Raw genomic sequence first — 13,767 nt, forward strand, 5'->3', positions numbered from 1 at the left:
CGCATACAGGGCTTTGCACGGACTCTGGGGTAGAACCACCATAAAACATAACCCCAGGTAACCAAACTCAGAGAGGCTGCCTTCTAAGATGTTCGTACCCAGCAATACACCTGGCACGTAGTAGGCAATTAAAAAGCATTGGCCGGCCTGGCACGGTGGCTCATGTCTGTAATCCCAGCACTTTGGGAGGCTGAGGCAGGTGGATCACGAGGTCAGCAGTTTGAGACCAGCCTGACCAACATGTTGAAACTCCAGCTCTACTAAAAATACAAAAATTAGCCAGGCGTGGTGGCACGTGCCTGTAATCCCAGCTACTCCAGAGGCTGAGGCAGGAGAATCACTTGAACCTGAGGCAGAGGTTGCGGTAAGCCAAGATCGTGCCACTGTACTCCAGCCTGGGCAACAGAACAAGACCCTGTCTCAAAATAATAATACTAAATATATAAAATATAAAAAGCATTGGCCAATGTGTGTATGGAGGAAGAGCTCTCACTGACTACTGAACATCCATCAGCATCTGTTAATGGGTCTGTTAGTTAACCCTTTCAGGGTTGTAAGTAATAGCAACCATTCAAACCAGCCTAAGCCAGGGAATTTAAATACATTTAAAATTCTTTTAAACGGAGGAAGAATCTGTTGGCTTGAAGACCGACAGGTCCAGTGTGTGCTTCAGGTATGGCTAGATCCAGGGACAGTGGGATGTATATGGTGATCTTCTCCCCTCTTTTTCTCTTCTGTACTAGCTTTATATCCAGGCAGGTGACCTTCATGTGGTGGTGTTGGAAGCCCCTCCTGACTCCTACCTTCTATACACCCAGAAATTCCAGAGCAAAGTGAGTCTCTTTTTCAAACAGTGCCAGCTGGAGGCCTGGACTGACTCTGAGCCACACAGCCAGAGTCAAAGGATCATCCTTATCCAGTTACCCGAGCTCCAGGCCTTGGGAGTAGGGGAGAGAGAATTTCTGAAAGGAGAAACAAGAAGCTTTTCCCAGCAGAAGGGTGAGACTGGTTGCCAGGCAGGCACAGACCACACTGCCTACTGGACTAAGTATCTATTTCATTTATTTATGTATTACTATTATTACTATTATTTTTGAGACGGAGTCTCGCTTTGTCGCCCAGGCTGGAGTGCAGTGGCACGATTACTATTATTATTTTTTGAGACAGAGTCTCCCTCTGTCAACAGAGCTGGAGTTCAGTGGCACAATCTTGGCACATTGCAACCTCTGCCTCCCAAGTTCAAGTGATTCTTGTGCCTCAGCCTCCCGAGTAGCTGGGATTACAGGCACGTGCCACCACACTTGGCTAATTTTTGTATTTTCAGTAGAGACAAGGTTTCACCACATTGGGCAGGCTGGTCTCAAACTCCTGACCTCAAGTGATCCACCTACCTCGGCCTCCCAAAGTGCTGGGATTACAGGCATGAGCCACTGCGCCCGGCCTGGATTAAGTGTCTGGATAGAGGTCAGGTAATTCATGGATGACCAGGTAAGACAGACAGAAGCATGCCACTTGGTGAGTACATGGGGATGGGGAACGAGATCTGTGCTGGGTCCAGGCAGCACCAAGGCCATTGAGAATTTTAAGGAGGCTGGGATCTGCACCGCTGGCCAAGAGGGTATGTAGTAGATAATTGCAAAAGTGGTCCTGATCCTCCATCTATCCCTGAATCCACACCCTGTGTGGAGTGGTTTTGCGACATCTCTCAGCAGAGCCTGTTTCCCTTACTCTAGAATCAGCTGGCCTTGTCATTTGGATGGACAGCAGATTGTGGCAGAAGGCACAGTGTACCAGCTCTGAGCCTCAGCCTCAAGCCATCTTCTGTGCCTTTGCTTGTTCACGCTCTTTGACCCCCGGTTCCCTCATAAAAAGAATCCTGGCGATTTGGGTGCAAAATGAGAGACCCCACAGGGCTCTACCAGCTTTTCCAGCCAAACGCCCTAGACATAAGATTGCCTGGCCTGATTCCCAAAGCTGCTTCACTGACTCATAGCTGACTAAGGATGCAGAGCCTAGCTCAGATCAGAACTGGGACCCAGAGATTCCGAGTAGGAAGTGATTGCTGTTTGAAGCCAATGAGTTTTGGGACAGTTTGTTATGCACTATTGTTGTAGCAAACAGAAAACCAATACAAGGCATGTTAGGGAGGAAACCCAGCTGGTGCTTGGCCTGCCACACTGTGCAACCAAGAGGTTAGGACTCCTGGAATGGACACGTGTTTCTAACTTGCAGGAAAATGCCATGTGGGCTAACCAGGCCTGGAGATCACGCCTGTTGCAGTCTATAATTTCTACACTCATGTAAGGTGTTTTGTTTTGTTTTGTTTTGTTTTTTCAGATGGAGTCTCACTCTGTCGCTCAGGCTGGAGTGCAGTGGCAGGATCTTGGCTCACTGCAACCCCCGCCCCCTGGATTCAAGCAATTCTTCTGCCTCAGCCTCCCAAGTAACTGGGAATACAGGTGCGTGCCACCACGCCCGGCTAATTTTTGGTATTTTTAGCAGAGACGGGGCTTCACTATGTCGGCCAGGCTGGTCTTGAACTCCTGACCTCAGGTGATCCGCCTGCCTCGGCCTCCCAAAGTGGTGGAATTACGGGCATGAGCCACCGCGCCCAAACTGCAGAGGTTTTAACTGACCTCCTGACATGTTTCCCAGAGACACAGGCACTGGGAACTTTCGGAAACGATTCTGCTTGAGCTGCTAGGGAGAAATGTATCCCACTAGCCACAACCCCCTTGCAGTATATATTTTGGTTTTGACGTTTTTGTATGGTAGTTGTGTGCAAGGAACAAAAAAGCAAAGATGGCTTCCAAGAGGGGCCTAGGGGAGACTGGGAAGAATGGAACAGGTCACCAGTACTGCCCAGGTGCAATGCAAGCCATTTGATTGCAGTGGGAGAAAAAGAATCCAAGAGACAGGATTAAAGCCCATTTCAGACTTTTCCAAAAAAAAAAAAAAAAAAAGAAAGGTGCAATGAAGGAAGCTGTCTGATGCAAGGATCTGCCAATCAGATAATTTAAAAAAGGTGAAAGAGTTCACACACCCTCCCTCCCTGCCCACCACGCCACCTGCTCCTGCTCCTGGTACCCAGGTACCTCCTGCTGTATGCCTAGGCACATGGAAAATAACCATTTGGGTCCCAAACACATCCCAGATTGTGTCATCTGCCCCCAAACCTGCCCTGGTCTCGTGACTTGCTCCAGGGAACATCACTATCCGTCCAGGTGAGAAGTCTGGCAGTCGGCCACCAGATCCTGCTCACCTCCTGCCTCAACACCTCCCCATTCTGTATGCTCTACCTTGACTATGCCTATTCCACTCCCAGGCTCCCCACTTCCAACTGGGCCACTTCTACACAGGTTCGGGTTTGTCCACTGCATGAAACCTCAATTCTGCAGCCTGACATAGGAGGTCTTCCTCCTACAGTCCTTCCTTCCCTGCATCTCTCCCAGGCCTCTCTCTCCTGTGTCTCTGAAGCCAGCTTCCAAGGCCCAGGCTGGGCGTGCCCATCCCCAGGGCCCCTCTACGTTGCTTTCCGCCCTCTCCCGTCTCGCGCCCACCTGCAGGGTCATGCTCAAGGGTGTCGGCCTCCTCACAGGGACCCGCTAGGAGCAGGATCAGAAAAAAGGTCCACATGTCCCAGGAATGTGGCCACTTTGTAATCCACTCTCTGGGTGTCCCTGACAGCCCAGGAGCGAGGCGGGAAGTGGGCCCAGGAAGCCAACGGAGCATGGTCCTCCAGGCGCAGATACACTCAGCACCCGCTCCTAGGGCATCTGGCTCCAGGGCTGGGGGTAGGAACAAGGGTTGGCAGAGGAGGGCCCGGCCACAGCTTGGCGGCTGAGGTAGCTGCAGGAGAGGCTGGCGGTGTGCTCGGAGCCTAGGGCGTAGTGGCCCTGGACCTCAGCAGTGTCTGGGCTGCCCTCTCGGCCTCCATCTCCCTGCTCAGGCCGCAGAGGACGCGGTGTGGCCACTGTCACCAGGCCAGGGGTGAAACCATCCCGGAGCTGCGCGGGCCCTCCCCGGCCTGCAGGTCACTCAGCGCTCGCTGGGGAGGGGGAACACAGAGGTAGGGGTGGTCAGTGGTCCCAGGAACCTGTGACGCCTTCCCTGTCTCTTCCCACACTAGACAGCCAGCACTGAGGCTGCAACCCGCCCCACCAGGGGATTAGGGGGATGTGTCTCTCACGGGGGCCCCTTTCCCAGCCCTGGCTTCATGGAGGATCCCTTCATTTGGCCTCTGGTCCCCACCTCTCCAAAAGGGCCCCTCAGGTCTCCACCGGGGCTCACCTCGAATTTGCTCATGAACTCTGCAAAGATGCCGAAGAAAGCCTCAGAGGTGGTGGCCTTGGAATCCTCCCCGAAGAAGGCCAGCGCCTTGCCCAGCTCCTCCATGGCCTCGCGCTGCAGCCCGTCCAGCGCCCGAAGCGCCGGCTGGGCCGTCTCCAGGAAGGACTGACAGGCCTCAGTTAAGGAAACAGCCAGTCCGCTGATGCCCCCAGGGTCTCGAGTGGTGGCCCCAGACAGACAGGTCCCCTAGCAGCCCTATTCCCGGTTGGCCTGAGTTCTTCCAAGGGCCAGGTCCTGTGTCCAACAGGGAACCGGGTTCTGTTAAGGGACTCCAGTCTCACTGGCCACTAAGCTCATCCGGGAACTGGCCACAGCCAGTGCGGCCTCAGGCCATTCACCCCTGTTCTCTCTGCAGGGCCAGGCCCTGGGTCTCTGATCAGAAGCTTCCACTGCCACCTTCTTCCCCAACCAGCCATTTATAGTAGGCCCCTCTGTCACTCGCTAGGCCTTACTTTTTTTTTTTTTTTTTTTTGAGACAGGGTCTTATTCTGTTGCTCAGGCTGGAGTGCAGTGGTGTGATCACAGCTCACAGGTCATTCCAGCGTCTACCTCCCAGGCTCAAGTGATCCTCCCACCTTAGCCTCCCAAGTAGCTGGGACCAGAGGCTCACACCATCACACCCAGATAATTTTTTGATTTTTAAAATAGAGATAGGGTCTATATTGTCTAGGGTGGTCTCAACTCCTGGGCTCAAGTGATCCTCCCACCTTGGCCTCCCAAAGTGCTGGGATTACAGGTGTGTGCCACTGCACCAGGCCTTAGGCCTTACTCTGTTTTCTAGAGCATTTGTCATGATCTGAAATTGTTCATAAGTTCATTTCCTACCGCCTAAGTGAAAGCTCACTCCCTCCTTGCACCTCCAGGGCTTAGAATAGCATCTGATACATGCAAAAAGATTCGGTGGTTGAATTGCTATCATGTTTTCAGCACTTAAAACGGTGCCAAGCTTTGTTCCAAGCTTGTTGAATCATCATTTAACACCTCTATGAGGTAGATAATCTCTATTTCACATGCGAACAAATTAAAGCACAGAAGACTTTAGCAACTAGTCCAAGATCACACAGCAAGCACTGTGGTACCTGAGCCATGATTGAACCCACCAGGGTCATATCAATTAATGACCACTGTGGTGGCGGTTCTCATGACCCCTCTTTTTCCTGATGAGAAAACTGGGCTCAGAGACGGTAAGTGACTTGCCCATAGTCCCACAGCAGGTAAGCAAATGAGTCAGGATTTGGGCCTATGCCTGTCTGATATGCCAGGTCAATTTCCTTTGCAGAGGCTGCCTTTAATTGATTAATTAATTAATTAATTAATTTTGAGACAGAGTCTTGCTCTGTTGCCCAGACTGGAGTGCAATGGCACGATCTTGGCTTTCTGCAACCTCCGCCTCCTGGGTCCAAGTGATTCTCCTGCCTCAGCCTTCTAAGTAGCTGGGATTACAGGCACATGGCACCACACCTGGCTAATTTTTGTATTTTTAGTAGAGACAGGGTTTCACCATGTTGGCCAGGCTGGTCTTGAACTCCTGACCTCAGGTGAATTGCCCTCCTTGGCCTCCCAAAGTGTTGGGATTACAGATATGAGCCACCGTGCCTGGACTGCCTTCATTTTATTTTTGAGACAGGGTCTCACTCTGTCACCCGGCTAGAGTGCAGTGGTGTGATCATACCTCACTGCAACCTTGAACTCCTAGGCTCAAGTGATCCTCTAGCCCCAGCCTCCTGAGTAGCTGGGACTACAGGCATGCACCACCATGCCAGGCTCATTTTCAAATTCTTTTGTAGAGATGGGGTCCCGCTATGTTGCCCAGGCTGTTCTCAAACTCCTGGCCTCAAGTGATCTCTCAGCTTTGACCTCCCAAAGTGCTAGGATTACAGGCATGAGCCACTGTACCTGGCCCAGAGGCTACCCTTGAATGTGACCATCTGTCTTGTCTCTGGGGACCTCCAAGCCCAAGGAAGCAGGCCAATACCCCTAGACTGAGGGATGCTAGAGTGGACTAACCCTCACCTAAACAGCCTCAGTTTTCACATCTGCAAAACATCTGGGTGGGCTGGGCACGGTGGCTCATGGCTGTAATCCCAGCACTTTGGGAGGCCGAGGCGGGTGAATCACGATGTCAGGAGTTTGAGACCAGCCTGACCAACATAGTGAAACCCCGTGTCTACTAAAAAATTCAAAAAATTAGCCGGGTGTGGTGGTGGGCACCTGTAAACCCAGCTACTTGGGAGGCTGAGGCAGAGGAAGTGCTTTAACCTGGGAGGTGGAGGTTGCAGTGAGCCGAGATCGCGCCATTGCACTCCAGCCTGGGCGACAGTGCGAGACTCTGTCTCAAAACAAAACAAAAATCTGGGTGTGAAGTGGGTGAAAGGAGATGGTGAAAAGCACCTTGCCCAAGCTGTAGAGTTTGCTTAATGATTCTCTGCAGATCTTCTGCCTAAGAGGAAGGGGCAGGGGTGGATCTGACATCAAATTCCTACTCAGACACTCACCCGCACCAGGCCCCATGTGCTGCAGTCAGAGATATGTGACAGGCGCTTTCATCACCTACTGCCCTGGCCACAGGCACAGCCCCCAGACCTCTCCTCCTTACCTAGCTTCAGCCTTAGGGAAAACCCTGTGTTCCCTGCCAAGGGGTGTTGGAGCCAGAGATGGGGAGCAGGGAGAAGTGCCACATGCCCTTCTTGCCTGTCTTCCTATCTGGGCCTCTGTCACCCACTGGCCAGGCCCTGCTGGGGGGCTCAGTGGGAATGTCCCACCCTGACAGGCTGCTCCTTGTAATTTTGAGACTTAGCTCTGGGCTACAGTGCCCCAGAGGACAGATGGGACAGTGGCTTTGGGGCACTCAAAAGAGCCCTGGCTTCAGTTACGCACAGACTTGGCATTATAAATGCCTTGGGATTGTAAATGACCCAGGGCTAAGTGCAGTGGCTCAGGCCTGTAATCCCAGCACTCTGAGAGGCTGAGGCAGGTGGATCACCTGAGGTCAGGAGTTCAAGACCAACCTGGAAAACACAGTGAACCCATGTCTCTACCAAAAATACAAAAATAAGCCAGATGTGGTGGTGGGTGCCTGTAATCCCAGCTACTTGGGAGGCTGAGGCAAGAGAATAGCTTGAACCTGGGAGGCGGAGGCTGCAGTGAGCCAAGATCGCCCAACTGCACTCTAGCCTGGGCAACAGAGCAAGGCTCTGTCTCAAAAAATAAATAAAATAAAATAAATACATACATACATAAATACATAAAATAAAATAAAATAAATTTATAATCCAGGATGGGACACGGTGTTATGGCTCATGCCTGTAATCCCAGCACTCTGGGAGGTTGAGGCAGGCAGATCACTTGACCCCAAGAGTTTGAGATCAGCCTGGGCAACATGGCAAAACCCTGTCTCTACTAAAAATACAAAAATTAGCCAGGCATAGCCTGGGTGACAGAGTGAGGCCCTGTCCCAATCAATCAATCAATCAATCAATCAATAAACAGCCCAGCATGGAGCCTCTTCCAGGAACCCTGGGTGCACAGCAGCCTGTGCCCAGAATCTCTGCAGGAAGTCAAGGTCTCCAGTGGCCACTGGAGCCGTAGCCAGCTCCACCCAACCATCCCACCATCCAGCCTGGTGCAGGAACAGGCTGCTTAGAGGATGCTGACATGACCACTGCAAACTTGTCCTCGCTGGAGGGGGAAATGCTCTCGCAGGCATCCTGTATCTCGCTGATAGTGCCATGGAGGTCGGCCAGGTCACTGGTCAGAGCCCGTTGGTTCACTGTAGGGAAAAGGACAGAGGCCACATGGGGCCACTCTCCCAGCCCAGGACAGCATGCCTCTGCCTCATCCACCCACCCAGCATACCTTTGGCAGCCAGGGGCACGGTGGGCAGGTCCTGAGCAAAGCCCAGGAGTTCAGGGAAGTGCTGGCTCAGCGATTTGGCAAGGATGTGCAGGAAAGTGGACTTCCCATCTACTGTCTTGGTGGAGTTCAGCTGCAAGTGACCCCCAACATACATCCCCATCAAGGACCCCATCAGATGGGGTCACATGGGCCCAGCTTCTCCTGGACTACTGTGGCATCAGTGATCAATTCTTGTCCCTCCCCCTTTTTTTTAAATAGCAGGGTCTTGCTCTATTGCCCAGACCAGAGTGCAGTGGCTCCATCATAGCTCACTACTGCCTCAAACCCCTAGGCTCAAGCAATCCTTCCACCTCAGTCTCCCAAGTAGCTTGGACTACAGGTATGTGTCATGCCTGGCCAATTATTTTTGTAGAACTGGGGTCTTGCTATGTTGTCCAGGCTAGTCTCCAACTCCTGGCCTCAAGTGATCCTCCCACCTTGGCCTCCAAAAGTGCTGGGATTACAGGCATGAGCCACCACACCCAGCTCAATCCCCAGCCTTTGACACTCTCTTTCCAACTCTTTCCCCTCACTCCATTTTTCCAAATCCTGGGAGTGTGTTCCCCTACACCACCACACCCCACCCTTTGCTGCAGTCACATCCTGGCTTCAATGTAGCCCTTTTCCTGCTAGGAGAAGAGCCCTCCTTGGTCACAATGTCCACTCCTGCCCTCTGCCACCCCTTGGCGTCAGCGCCTTGCTGCTAGAGCAAACCAGTTAATTGCTGCCGGCAGGCCCCCTCACCTCTGTCAGAAAGTTGATCTTGAAGCCAGTGGTCTTGTTGGTTTTGGGCTGTCCATCGTTGAGATAGTTGCCCATGGCCAACACAAACTGTGGACGAGAAGGTGGGCAGGTCCTGTCCTCCACCACCACCCACCCACCCTGCTCTCTGGATGGGCCTCCATGCTGGAAGCCCCAGGAGGCAGAGAAGCAGATAGGGTGCCAGGGAGGGTATGCCCCCTGACCTCCAGGATCTTGGCGAGCTTCCGACTGTTTTTGAGCTCCAGAGAGGCCTGGCGCAAGCATTCAAGGCTGCCACGGATCTCCTCTGTCTTCTCCTGAAGCGTGGCCTGGAAGTGGAGGCTGCGCAGGCGCGTCTTGTATTCGGGAACTGACAGCATCTGCCTCGAAGGCAGAGCCAGGATTCACCCATCCCCTTCCTGGGACCCTCTGCCCCACTGCAGGCTTTGGGGTGGGGGGTCTGCTAAATGCTTGGGCCCGATATTCCGGTAGGAAGAATAAGCACGACCCCTGGGGGAGCCCACCTCCCATGTACCTTGGACCCCTGATGGGACCTGGCCATTAAAGGTTAATGTTAAACTGGGACACAGAGGCCTGGGCGCAGTGGCGGCCCTCGAAGGGGCGCGGGACTCCAGCAGCACTGGCCACAGCGACAGCCCCTATGGAGCCGGCCGAGGCCTCGGGGCGGGACTGTGGTCGCGGCACCTGCAGGACGAACTGGTCCGGCTCGCTGAGGCGGCCGGGCGCCTCGCGGAAGGCCTGGTAGCGCTGCTCCTCGTCGGCGTCGGGCGCGAAGAGCAGCAGCTGCGCCAGATGCGCGGGCTCCAGGCGCCGGGGCTCCATGCTCATCAGCACCTGGCGCAGCTCCGCGGGGCTCAGCTTCAGGTGAGCCAGGAGGATGGCTGCGGGCGGGGCGGCGCGGTGAGTGGGCGGGGCGGGGGCGGGGTCGGGGCCGGATGGGATCCAAGACGGAGAGGGAGGGCAGAGGCGGAGAGAAGCGGGGACGGGGCGGGGCCTACGGGAGAGGGCGGGGCCTTGAGGCTGGAGGGACCAGAAACGCGGACAGGGACCAGAGGATGCGCTGAGGCGGGTACCGGGTGAGGAGAGGACGGCGCTTCAAGATTGGCCTGGGCTAAGGGGAGGGGAAGAAAAAAGGAAAAGGGGCGGGGCCGATCGGTGAGCAGGGGCAAGGAGAGGTTGGGGCCCGGCAGGAAGAGGGCGGGGCTTCCAGGTTGGCCCAGGCTACAGGGGGGAATCTGAAGGGGCAGAGGACAAGGAAAGCGGGTAGACCTGCGAGGGAGAGCTGGGGCGGGGCCTGGGCTACTGGAGGAACTTTAGAGGGGTGGGGAACAATGAACAGGGCGGGGTCTACGAGGATTAAACTGGGGCGGGACTCAGGTGGAAAGAGGGCGGGGCTTTGGGATTGGCCTGGGCTACTGTGAGGAGCCTGGGGGGGGCAGGAGCAAGGAAAAGGAGCGGCGCTGCTGGTTGAGATCGAGCTGGGGTAGAGGGCGGGGACCAGCAGGGAGAGGGCGGACCTTCCAGATGGGCTTCGGCTACAGGGAGGAGACAGAATGGAGAAGGCAAGGAACAGGGGCGGGGCCTGCGAGGGGTGCCGTAGGGGGCGGGGCAGGGGCGGGCCCTGAAATAGAGACGGTCTTTCATAGACCGATTTAAGGGTGAGGACGGGGTTCTCGAGGCGCTAGATTAAGAAGCTGGGTGGAGCCTATGGGGGTCGGGCCAGGGACAAGGGCGGGGCCTGCGGAGAGAGGGAATGAGGCTGGAGGCGGGGCCAGAACCGGGGAGTTGATTACACAGTGAGGGCGGGGCCGGCACCTGCGCCCAGGTGGGATCTGGCTGGCTATGGGGCCTGGGAGGGGGCCTTCACCGCGCTGAGCGACTGGAGTCCGGGTCCCCACCGCCTAATCTCTGTCATCCACCTGGGCAGGTCTGAGACCCAGAGAAAGGGCCGCCACCTGCCCCCTACACCCTCTGGGGTTCCCCGGACCCTCACAGGTGTTGTAGGCCTTCTTATGGGACAGGATCTCCACCACCTCCTTCTTCCGGAAGGGCTCCGGCCCCGGCACCGGTTCTGGAAAAGAAACTGACAGTTTACGAAGGGGGCTAGGCTGAGGCTGCAGTGGGAAGGCCCAGGAGTGGTGTGGCCACAGCCAACAGCCACGATTCCCCCTAAGGACGACCTCGACTTAATCAGCTACGCATGTCCATAGTCCCCTCATTCCTCAGGTCAGGGACCCTCAGGCCTCAGGTCCTGTGTGTAACCTCCCCCACCCCGTGCCCTGTGCATCCTCCATGCTGCAGGAGGCCAGGTCTTTCTGTTCCATCCTGGGACCGCCTGTTCCACCCAGCAACGACAGGGAGATACCCAGGAAAGGGTGAGGGCAAGGGAGCCTGGAAGCTATATTTGTGGATGCCCCCTGTCTACGGTGTGACTGTGAACAAATTACCTCACCTCTCTGTGCTTCCTCATGAGGAAGTGGGTGGTGATCACAGTATGTACATCATAGAGTTGCCATGGGATTTAGAAATTAGAGTCCCTGGTATTTGATCACTGCACAATAAATGCCAGCTTTTTTTTTTTTTTTTTTTGAGACAGGGTCTCACTGGGTCACCCAGGTTACCAGGTTGGAGTGCAGTGGTGTGATCACGGCTCACTGCAACCTCCACCTCCCAGGCTCAATTGATCCTCCCAACTCAGCCTCCCAAGTAGCTGGGAACCACAGGCATCCTCCACCATGCCTGGCTAATTTTTTGTATTTTTGGTAGAGACAGGGGTTTTCCCACGTTGCCCAGGCTGGTCTCGAACTCCTGAGCTCAGGCGATCCACCCATCTCAGCCTCCCAAAGTGCTGGGATGACAGGCATGAGCCACTGTGCCCGGCCTAAATGCCAGCTATTAAATAACTCAGGGACGGAAGGCTTGAGGACACATCAGGTTAAATAGCAGTCAGTGCAGCCCTGGGAGATACTAAGCCTGGGGCTGTCACAGATGGTGTGGTATCTGGGGTTCCCCTAAGGCCATCAGGCCACTCACTAGCAGGTTTCTGGGTGCCGAAGTGGAGCTCCAGGTCAAGGTATTTCACCATGTCACTCAGCTTGTCGTAGTCGGAGTCTTCCCCGAGCTGCCAGGGAAGATGGGAAGTTCAGAGGAGGAAGAGCAGCAGCAGCTGGACTGGACTCCCACTTCCCACCCTCTGAGGGCCGCCCTGGAGACTTTCCGAGCAAAAGCACCCATCAGGTGCTGGGATCAAGCCCAGAGCCGGAGGAGACTGCAGAAAAAGCCAGATCATCCGAGTCACTGGGTGCTGAGCCAGCGCCTCTTTGGGTTAATCGAGACTCAAGACTTGGAACTCTACTCGTGCAGAAGCCAGCAAGGTGGGACTGAAGCAGGGGCATGAAGGAGCTGTGAAGAGGCTAGAGCCAAGTAAGGGGCTACCGGAGGTGGCTCAGGGGTCTGGCTCTGTCATTAGGTCTCCTTGGAGGGCGGTGAGTTCACCAGGGCTGCCCTGGGCAGAGTGAGCTGCTGCAGGGAGAACTGCAGCTGTGACAGCCTAAGGGCCAGACGCTGGACACGTGGCTGTGATGAATGGCATAGATGAGAGGTGACAGCCTGGGGCTGGGACAGGGAGTGAGGATGGGGTGCCTGCCAAAGGGAGACGGCCCAAAGGGAGGGCAGGCAGGGGAATGAAGTCTTAGAACACAGCTGCAGGGCAGGGACACTGAGGATGGATTTGGGCTTGGCCAGATGTGTGACCTGTGTCCCTGTCTCCGCCTTTGGTAACCAAAGGAAGAACCACGCTGTGGAGCAAGACTTGGAGACTGGTTTAAGGTTGGCAGGAGTGAGGTCTCCAGGGGACTCAGGAGGTCCCTATTTGTGCCCTTGTCTGAGTTTTGTTTTGTTTTTTTTTTTGAGATAGGGTCTCACTCTGTACCCCAGGCTGAACTGCAGTGGTGCCATCTTGGCTTACTGCAACCTCCACCTCTGGGAATCAAGTGATCCCCCCTCTTCAGCCTCCCGAGTAGCTGGGACCACAGGCATGCACCACCATGTCCGGCTAATTTTTTGAATTCTTTGTAGAGACGAGATCTCACTATGTTGCCCAGGCTTGCCTTGAACTCCTGGGCTCAAGCAGTCCTCCCACCTCAGCCTCCCAAAGTGCTGGGATTACAGGCATGAACCACCAAGAATGGCCTCACTGAGCATCTTTATTAGCAACTTGGAAAGGGTCCCTGGAGATGTGGGCTGATGATATCTTGGCTGAGAAGGCAGGAGACATAACTAGGACCCAGGAGATGGCAGTGGGGAAAAAATCACAAGCATGCTTCTGCCCAGTGTGACTACACGTGAGAGCGTGTTATGGATCCCAAGAAGATGCAGTTGAGGATGATGGTGAGCATGAGCGCTGGGTTGGGGCAGCCTCAGGAGCTGGAAGGAGTCCCTGCCATATTAAAAGGAGTATGATATCTAGGTCAAAGGAAGTGAGAACCCTGTTCTCTCCTCTGAGCTGGAACCCCCATTGGGGGTTCCATCTGGGAATGTCTCTTTGACAGGGACATGGACACTGGAGTGGGGGCTGGAAACCACATTCTAAGAGAATGACCTGAAAAAAAAAGAGGTGGGGTGAACCTTGTTCATCTTGCAGATTGTTTGGTCTGTGGATAAGATTGCTCTGCCTGATTTCAAGGGCCAGAAAGAAAACAGGGCATGGGAATCCTGGGGAGACAAGATTTCAGAGCAAGACAAAGGATGGTTAAAATTGTC

At 54.7% G+C, this 13,767-nt stretch overlaps 1 protein-coding gene across 3 annotated transcripts in view; it reads right to left on the reverse strand.

Moving 5' to 3' along the window:
* Positions 1–771: 771 nt before the first annotated feature.
* Positions 772–13,767, reverse strand: part of GRID2I (Grid2 interacting protein) — a 62,005-nt gene continuing 49,009 nt past the window's right edge. For all 3 annotated transcript variants that reach the window (XM_011769576.3, XM_071095348.1, XM_071095347.1), the window contains 9 exons: positions 12,040–12,127; positions 11,000–11,077; positions 9,691–9,887; positions 9,210–9,365; positions 8,989–9,075; positions 8,206–8,335; positions 8,001–8,119; positions 4,291–4,455; positions 772–4,048 (listed from right to left, as the gene is read on the reverse strand). In XM_011769576.3, the coding sequence (XP_011767878.1) occupies positions 3,977–4,048; positions 4,291–4,455; positions 8,001–8,119; positions 8,206–8,335; positions 8,989–9,075; positions 9,210–9,365; positions 9,691–9,887; positions 11,000–11,077; positions 12,040–12,127 (1,092 nt within the window). In that variant the 3' untranslated portion in view covers positions 772–3,976. The remainder of the gene's footprint in view (positions 4,049–4,290; positions 4,456–8,000; positions 8,120–8,205; positions 8,336–8,988; positions 9,076–9,209; positions 9,366–9,690; positions 9,888–10,999; positions 11,078–12,039; positions 12,128–13,767) is intronic.

This window comes from Macaca nemestrina, chromosome 4 (assembly GCF_043159975.1).
Source record: "Macaca nemestrina isolate mMacNem1 chromosome 4, mMacNem.hap1, whole genome shotgun sequence".
NCBI classification, from domain to species: Eukaryota; Metazoa; Chordata; class Mammalia; order Primates; family Cercopithecidae; genus Macaca; species Macaca nemestrina.